We start from the raw sequence: 9,683 nt of genomic DNA, 5'->3' as shown, positions 1-9,683 counted from the left end.
TGAGTTCTCTAAGACATCAGAATCAGAACTCAGTTTAACCCGCTTATTTTAGTATCAAAGCAGTGTTTTGACGTCAAAATAACGGCAGTGTGACGTCATGACGTCATTGTGGCGTCAGGGCGTCAGACCATGACCTGCTGGCGTTGTGATAATTTTATTTTCCGATTCGTTGATATCACTTTTGTATCTAATGATGATACATTTATTGCTCTAAAACGAACCGTTTCAAAGATATGGAGGCCAGAAAGTCCAATTGGCGGCCATCTTGGATTTATGCTTATTGTGAAAAACGCTACAGGGTTTCATCTGACAATTTTGAGTTGGGAGTCCTTTAGACATCCCTTTACCATATTCCACTTCCAGTGAAAGAAATTCTTTTGCAATTTCTTCTCAGTGTTTTTTTTATTTCTCTCCGTCTACTTGGTGGAAGTGGACGTAAAACTTCAGGAACGAACGTACATGGCTATTGATTATTGACTGAATTTGGTGTGATGTCATCCAATCTTATGTTATTGATGCCAACACGTCCTGAAGACATCAGGTAAGTGGTTCGCTTTATCTTGTTGATATTCAGAAATTTAAGACAGTCGGGACAGCCTTATTTCAGTACAGACGTTCGCACCTAAACAATCTCTTGTGGTTCATACAGACATGTAATTTCACACACAATTTAGACCTCTTTAAAGATTTCGTCGAGGACGCCATCTTGCTTGTGAATATCAAGACACTAAGACTAAGATGACTTCAGGGCACAGAGCTCCCTCTATTCAATGACACGGAGAGTTGATTATGGTCTTGTCGTGTTAATAAATGAGTGTCTAATTAATAGTTTATATAATATTTAAGGCAGATTTAGCTCTTGCATAATGCCTGTTTAACGGGGGTGTACGCCGAGAGGCTCGGTGTGTGGGAAGCCAATGCAGTGTCTTGTTATTCGAGTCTAAAAATTAAATAATCAAGATGGCGACATTCAATTACATTGCGTTATTTATAACCAAATAAAAGGTGTGTAAAAATAGAAAGCATGTAAAAATAGAAAGCATGTAGGGGGGTTGGGATGGCCTAGTGGTCTAGAGTGTCACGCTTCGACCTCTAGTTGGCCGGTCACCTCTGGCTTGCGGCTGTGGTTTCGATCCCAGGTGTGAGCGTATGGGGCGCCTTCTCAACCTCGTGGGTTTACTCCGGGTACTCCGGTTTCCTCCCACAGCAAAGACCCCTGCGCGTGCGCTAAGATCATTAAAATGAACTTGTCTGCGATATCACCTTCGGTGGAAGCGGACGTTAAACGCTAAGAACAACAACAAGAAAGCATGTTTGCTCAAACAGCTGACGTTGGTGTGTGGCCACCATTGGTTATCTGTATCTGTCACTCCTATTAATATATCTATCGCATGTTGTTTTATGGCGCAGTAAATTTGAGTAAAGAAGATTATTACTTAGTAATAATAACTGGCGGGGCGTGGGAATCCAAACCACTTTTTACCCAGTCAGTGTCTCTTTTTCTCGAGTTTAAATCCTATTGGACCATACTTTAATCAACAAACCTACAGACAAGAATGCATTTACTTATTGCTATATACTTTACATATTAAAACAAATCGAAATATTTCCATTTAATTGCGAAATAAGTGGACCATTATTGCGTTAGAGTTAGAGGATTGTATATGAATATAGATAATACTATACTATTCAAAAAAAGTAGGGGATATTTGATTTTTAAGTGTTATTAAAGTCACCTAATGAAACTGACGAAGAAACAAATGACAAAATGAAATGAAGTTCACATTCATCGATTTATTCCAAATGATCGTTAGACTAAGTAAGGCACAGACTGACCATTATAAGGGTAAAATGATACCCGGGGTCAAACAGCAAAGTTACCACAGCATCACAACCAAGTCAGTAACGGGTAAATCCTCCTCTGTTTGCCAAACAAGCATTGATCCGACGTGGCATACTCCTAATGAGACGTCTAAGGTCATTTTGGTCCAGATTGTCCCATTCCTGTTGCAACGCAGCAGCAAGTTCTTGGACATTGGCAGGACGTTGTTGACGTTGACATAACCTCTGTCCAAGCATGTCCCAGACATGCTCGATGGGGGAGAGGTCGGGACTCAGTGCTGGCCAAGGTAATGTGGCGATGTTCTGTTGTTGGAGATAACCTGTAACGATCCTGGCCCTGTGACATCTTGCGTTGTCATCCTGGAAGATGAAACGGCGGCCATGACGTCGTGCGAACGGCACAACATGGACTGCCAAGATGTTGTCCCGGTAGTACTGGCCTGTAACACGCCCTGCAACAACATGTAAAGCCGTTCTTCCAGCAACAGTGATGCCTCCCCACACCATAACAGAACCACCCCAAAATCGATCATGTCTGATGACGTTAACGTCTTGGAAGCGCTCGTTTCGACGACGCCACACCCTCCTACGTCTGTCCAAAAAATCAACAGTGAACCTTGACTCATCTGAAAACATCACATTGCTCCAGCGGCGATTATCCCAGTGTTGACGATCCCTACACCAACGACGTCTTGCCTGAATGTGATGATCTCTCAAACCAGGGATCACGCGAGGACGTCGGGCGCGAAGGTGACCCCTATGCAGTCGATTCCGAATCGTCTGGCCACTCACTCTCACACCAGTGTCTGTTTGAAGACGAGCGCTGATCTGATTTACTGTGATGACACGATTTCTCAAGGCCAAGGTACGGATAAATCGATCCTGGGCTTGAGTTGTCGCCCTTGGTCGACCTGAGCGTGGTCTGTCCTGTACAGATTGTGTATCACGGTATCTGGACCATAGCCTGCTTATGACAGACTGAGAAACATTCATCGACCGCGCCACAACCGCCTGTGTTGTGCCGATCTGTAGCATGCCAAGGGCACGTAACCTTTCATTTTGGGTAAGCCGACACATATCAAAATTTGTTTTCTGGTCACTAAAACAATTAAACTGATGTTTCCACCCTGGAATTCAATGCCACAATGACTGTAACATTCAAAGTCAGAGTCGTGCAAATCTTGGGTTGGACCCCCATGATGATCCCAAGCATCACCTGCATTCCATGCGGTAGCTATTGGTGCGTTTGGGCGTCACATGTAACTGGAAATGTTTCTTCTGTTAGGTTCTATAGTGACTTTTTTTGTAGTCATTTGCATATTTTAGTATTATGCCCCCAAAATCAAATATCCCCTACTTTTTTTGAATAGTATATTAATAGATTACAATGACCAGAACTCCCAACACTCTGAAATGTATTTCTAATATTTATTAAATTCATGGTAGAAAGGAATTTTTATTTTAATATAGGTGTGAATGTTAAGACAGAAGGCAGCCGTTAATCGACTGATTGTGTACAATGAGTTTGCATTGTTGACACAGGCTTGAAAAGTGCACATAACCATCGGGCATATTCGTCATTACAGCTGAATAGTTTCATTGTCAGTGTGTTCGATATTACGGTTATACAATTTAACTGTTGCTGAGTTCGACATTACGGTTATACAATTTAACTGTTGGTGTATTCGTCATTACAGCTGAATAGTTTCATCGTCAGTGTGTTCGATATTACGGTTATACAATTTAACTGTTGCTGAGTTCAACATTACGGTTATACAATTTAACTGTTAATTGGTGTGTTCGATATTACGGTTCGGTGATTTTACTCCGGTATATTCCACATTACGGTTCAACGATTTTACTGAGGTGTGGTCGACGTCATAGCTGATCAAACATTATGTTGAAAACAATATAAAACCACAAGGTAAAAAAAATAATACGAATTTTGAGTGTGCAGGGAAAATAAGCGATCCAAAATGGCGACATTTTTCAGACAAGTTGGTATTTTGTTATGGAAGAATTTTTTAATACAAAGAAGGAAAATCTGTGCGTCGGTGTTCGAGGTTTTATGTCCTCTTCTTCTTGTTGCGTTACTAATGGTTATCCGTGCAAGTTTACCTGCTAACAGAAAGTACCCTGCTAAAGTGCACTTAGATGGTCAACTCAATAGACATAAATATTACGACAGAAATTATGTTAAAACTTTCATTTACACACCAAATAACTCCTTAATTGATGATATTATGAACAGTGTCGTGAACTCCGTTAATTATGACATATCCCCAACGAAATGTAGGTATCAAACCATTGTGTGCAATACATTGCCGCTCAGCGGATATGGGCCCGCCACCAACATTTTTATACGCCCACATATTGTCGTCGTCCCCGTCGACCCACCCGTCGTCCACAATTTCTACAGACTGCATTTATCATCTGATTGTTTTGAAATTGATATGTTGTTTACATTAGTGAGATGAAGAATCTTATTTAATTTCAGTAATTTCCGGAAATTTCTTCTGGAGTTATGGCACTTGTTTCACTTTATTGCACCTTGTGAACACCCTAACGACAAAAATCATCATCCGATCTGTATGAAATTTATGTCCATCCATTAAATTATTGAAACAAAGAATCTTGTTGAATTTCCATTAAGTAGGTCTAGAGTTATGGCCCTTGTTTCACTCTGTTGAACCCTGTGAACGCTCTAACAACAAAAGTTACAATCCGATCTGTATGAAATTTATACCCATTATTGTCCAACGCCGTTCGAAGAAAGCAGGGGACTATTAAAATAGGTCTGTATCCCTGGCCTTCTACATGTCTGTCTGTCTGTCCATCACACTTTTTGGGGTACAATAACTCTACTTCTAATTGAGCTAGAATGTTTAAACTTAATGTAGGTGTTTATTAGGTAAATGCCTTGATGGAGATCAAAAAATGAGCATTTTCTGCTTAGGGTAAGCAGAGATAAGCAATTTGATTGGTTGATGCTATGGGCCACGATAACTTTAGTTCGAATGAAGTGAGGGTGATGAAATGTGAAGTATAGTTTCATCACATCAATACCTTGATTAAGTTCGATAATGAACATTTTCGGGTACGCAGCGCAATAAGCAATTTGATTCTAACTGAGTGATACTGATAGTGGTGAAACTTCATAAACAGTTTCATTGCATCAATACCGTAACAAAGTTTGATGCTGAGTATTTTCTGCTTAGGCAAAGTCGATTGTTCTGATTGTTCGAGACTTTGGAACAAAATAACTCTCCTTCTAATTGAGGTAGTATTGTGACACTATCCTATCCTGTGTCGCGCTACCAAATAAACGGACTGTGACACTATCCTGTGTCGCGCTACCAAATAAAAACGAACATCAATTAACTGACTCTGGAACACCATTTATGTTGTTACTAAGTTTATATAAGTACATGTAAATACATACAGCAAACTACAAAGTTATGATAGTACTTTTCAATTTATAAAAATATCCACGGTCTGAGTTTAATATCCTTTCTAACGTCAACATTATTCTAGTTAATTGTACTAATCTGTGCACGAGATGACTGGACAATAGTACCCTACTTCCCAGAAATGGATACTGACATAAGTGTCTGTGAATTAGACTAAGATAGTAGCAGAGTAATTGGGGATTTCGGCGGGGGACATCAGCTTTGCTGTAAGCGTTTTTATGTCTTAGAGTTATGGCCCTTGTTTCACTTTGTAGAACCCTGTGAACACTATGAAATTATGTGAATGATTTAAATTAATGAAATGTAGAATCCTATTGAATTTCAGCTATTTCCTTTAATCACGTCTACAGTTATGGCCCTTGTTTCACCTTATTGAACCTAGTGAACGCTTGAATGACAAAAGTTATCATCTGATCTGTATGCAATTATCATTTAAATTAGTGAAACAAAGAATCCCATTGAATTTCAGCAATTTCCGTTTATTTCTTCTTGAATTGTGACCCTTATTTCACTTTGCCGCACTTTACGAACGCTCCACAAAACAAGTTATCATCCGATCTGTATGAAATTTATACGCATCCTATAAATTAGCGAAACGAAGAATTTCAGCAATTTTCAAAAATTACTTCTGGAGTTATCGCCTTGTTTAACCTGGTGAATGCTCGAGTGATGAAAGGTATCATCTGATCTGTATGAAATTTATATGCATCATTTAAATTAGTGAAACAAAGAATCCTATTGAATTACTTCTCGAGTTATGGGCCTTATTTTACTTTGTTAACGTGAACGTCAGAACAACAAGTCGTCTTCCGATTTGAATGAAATTTAAATTAGTAAAACGAAAAAGGCTATCGAATTTCAACAATTTTTGTAAATTACTTCCTGAGTTAATGCCCTTGTTTTAGTTTGTCGCACCTTGTGAACCCTCAAAGGACGAAAATTGTAATTTGATCTGTATGAAATTGTCTTGTAAATGTTTGTTGTCCCCTCGGACGATTTAGCTGCTGTAGGTGTATGTTTCATTGCCTGGCGACGTATGGTTTAGTCATTCACAGAGAGAGAGAGAGAGAGCTGCGATTTAACGTCCACTCCTCAATAATGCGAGCAGGAGCCTTTAGCAGTGGAAAGAACCCGGATACATTCATGGATTATACATTAAATGTTGTTTTACGGTAATAATGTCCCCACCCCCTTGATAATTTTTGTTTGCAAAAGGTCTATTTATGAAACATCTTCTGAATAATGTTATAATTACTATTTATATACTGACAGTGACGTAAGTAAAATATATGTATCCAAAAATGAAAGGAAATGAAAAACCTAGTGTTTAACATCCTAGTGTTCTACTCCTACTGTGTGCTATGAGGGAAATTTTTCCCGGATAGCGGCGCAACGACCAACTCTTATTTCGAATTCCAACTGTCACAGGTTTTTTTTACGTACACGCCATTGAGTACACGTCCAGGGTTTTTCATGCCATTCGAATGACTATATTACTCCGCCCTACATAACTGACAAGGGGGAACCACGCCCCTTTAATAAATTAAGTGAATAGAAAATGTGTCACTACGATTTTGAATTTCAGATGAAGCCAACGGATTTAAAAGTGAGACTGACTTATTGAAGTTCTACAGAAACAACACAAGGTCTGTAGAAATAGCTATAGTTTTCGACGACATAACAAATGAAACTACAGCTTTACCAAAACATGTACAATATGCGTTAAGGCCAAATTCTCAATATAGCGCATTATGGAATACAGGATCCACATCTCCCTTTATAGATTCAGGGGGACAAGGCAGCAGATCCACACGTGAGTATACTAATGTTGTAATCTTTTGAAACTTTTATACGCCCACATTTTCATGGCCCCTGATTGTACGAAAAATCGCGTTTTTAGCTTCAGTTCCATCTAGAGGTCACAATTATTATCCGATTTATAAAAACGTTCAAATATATCGCCGTTACACCGTAATGTGGGCTGAGTTCGAATTTCGTGAAAATTGGACTAAAACTGCCGGACAAAATATCCGCCCCTCGTATGCAAATAATGTATAACATCTGGTATATCAAAGTTGTGGCCACTCTAGAGGTCACAATTTTTGTCCGATTTTAAAGTAGCTAAGTCTCTAACTCAATATCATCCAAAATCTTCAACATTGAAAACACGATTTATTTGTCAAATTAAATCAACATTCATGTTGTGATCTTACCGGAAAAAGATGGGCTTTTGATATCCAATATTTAAGACAAAATAAACATATGCAAATAATGTATAACATCTGGTATATCAAAGTTGTGGCCACTCTAGAGGTCACAATTTTTGTCCGATTTTAAAGTAGCTAAGTCTCTAACTCAATATCATCCAAAATCTTCAACATTGAAAACACGATTTATTTGTCAAATTAAATCAACATTCATGTTGTGATCTTACCGGAAAAAGATGGGCTTTTGATATCCAATATTTAAGACAAAATAAACATTTTACCATTGGTACACGAATCGTGTACCATAATGCGCTTCAGCCCCAGTTGTATCGAGAGACTCGAGGGACGAGGCTAGACACATTGCATCAAATCAAACGGCGTATGTAGACAGGAATAACCAGACGCTAGAAATTTGCACTTGCTTGAGACTGCTGGCTTATTTTGCCGAACATAACTGATTTGAAATTGGAGTAAAAACGGAAACCATTGAATGTTAATCAGTTTATATACATTCATACTACAGTATTATATGCGTTGCGACCCACTTTTCTCAATTTCTAGGTCCCAAATGTTAGCGATTTAGCTCCTTTAATGAAACTTGAAATACATGTTTATAACCCAAGGATATTGGTTCCTTTCGATATTCGCGAGTATCGGAACAAAAATTCCTGAATTATGGCCCCTGATTGTACGAAAAATTGCGTTTTTAGCTTGTGATCCCTCTAGAGGTCACAATTATTATTCGCTTAAAAAAAAACGTTCGAATATATCACTGTTACACCGTAATTTTCATTGAGTTCGGATTTTAAAAACCGTTTAAATATATCACCATTTCACCATAATGAATGTTGAATTCGAATTTCGGGAAAATCGAAATGAAACTGCCCGACAGAATGGCCGCTTTTTGTACGCAAATTGTTGTGGACCCTCTAGAGGTCACAATTTTTATCTGATTTTGATGAAACTTAAAACATATCTTATATCCCAAAGATCTCAGTCCCTTTTGATATTTGCGCATTTCAGACCATATGATCAATATGCTAAACAGTAAATCTTATGCAAGAACCGATAGGAAAACAAACATCGATAGAATAAACTAACACATGGCAGTTTTCATCAATCAACCCTTCCTTGAAGTGTAAAATTTGACAATGAACCCCTTATACGTGTATGGCGCTTTTGCGTGTCGCACGTACAGCTCAGTGGTTCTGTTGGGGCGATAAGTTCTTCATCTGTGAACATTATACTCTCAAAGCATGTCAAGTGTCCATGACTATTTATCATATCACAAGGGGGGTTGGATGCCCGAATGGTTAGCACGTGCGTGCTGTATCATAAAGCCTGTCATTGATTGAGTCAACTGGCGTGGTTTCGAACTTCCGGTTGTACGTGACAAGGAGTAGGGTCGCCTGTCCAACCTCGTGGGTTTTCTCCGGGTCCTCCGGTTTTCTCCCACTGCTAAAGACCCCTACGCGCAAGCGAATTATTTAAATGAAATTAAACCATATGTTGGTCCTGAAATGACCTAGTTTGTGTTGAGTGGACGTTAAACCCCATCTCTCTCTCGCTCTCTCTCTCGCTCGCTCTCTCTCTCATATCACAACCGGCATAGGTATTTGCATTTTAATAACCCCTACTTTTTTCCGCTTTCAGTTTGATCTGTATATCGTCAGACCCGGTTTCACAAAACATTATCAGATTTGCGTTAAGAATTTACTCGAACTTGTTCGCCTTATTTTAACTAAAATATAGCCCTTTATAGCTTTAGGTTTTTAGATTAGAGACAGTGAAAATTGAATAAATTCTTATCTTATGTCTTAGAATATTTTGTAAAACCGGGACCAGGCCTGTAATACAAATTCTCTATTGATCATTATATTAAATCAAATAAACATACTCACCAATTCTGAAAGATCCCTATTGGCCTCCAGTCCGTCAACGTATCAATTTTAAAATACTGTCTATTAAATGCATTCTGCTCTAAATGGCGATTCTTCACCTCAGTACCTTAGAGCCATTCTCAACACCAATAAACCTTGCAGAACCCTTTGATCACAATCATACAACCTCTTAATTAAGCCTTTTTCTAAAACCAACTCGAGTGTTAAATTTTTTGCAATCGGTGCTCTGAAGTTATAGACTTCAATATCAAATGAGAGGGGTT

General features: G+C 38.7%; 1 protein-coding gene across 3 annotated transcripts in view; it reads left to right on the top strand.

The window, feature by feature from the left end:
* Positions 1-280: 280 nt before the first annotated feature.
* Positions 281-9,683, top strand: part of LOC126830020 (phospholipid-transporting ATPase ABCA3) — a 29,069-nt gene continuing 19,666 nt past the window's right edge. Inside the window, exons 1-3 of one of the 3 annotated variants that reach the window (XR_008788968.1) lie at positions 281-541; positions 3,313-4,134; positions 6,898-7,125. Coding sequence is in view for 2 of the 3 variants with exons in the window: in XM_050560226.2 (XP_050416183.1) it covers positions 3,819-4,134; positions 6,898-7,125 (544 nt within the window). In the remaining variant the exon portion in view is untranslated. Of the gene's footprint in view, positions 542-918; positions 1,006-3,312; positions 4,135-6,897; positions 7,126-9,683 lie in introns of those variants that run through there. The other 2 variants (XM_050560226.2, XM_050560225.2) reach the window with 2 other exon arrangements.

This window comes from Patella vulgata, chromosome 8 (assembly GCF_932274485.2).
Source record: "Patella vulgata chromosome 8, xgPatVulg1.2, whole genome shotgun sequence".
Classification (NCBI taxonomy): Eukaryota; Metazoa; Mollusca; class Gastropoda; family Patellidae; genus Patella; species Patella vulgata.
This window is presented reverse-complemented; position numbering and strand designations above follow the sequence as displayed.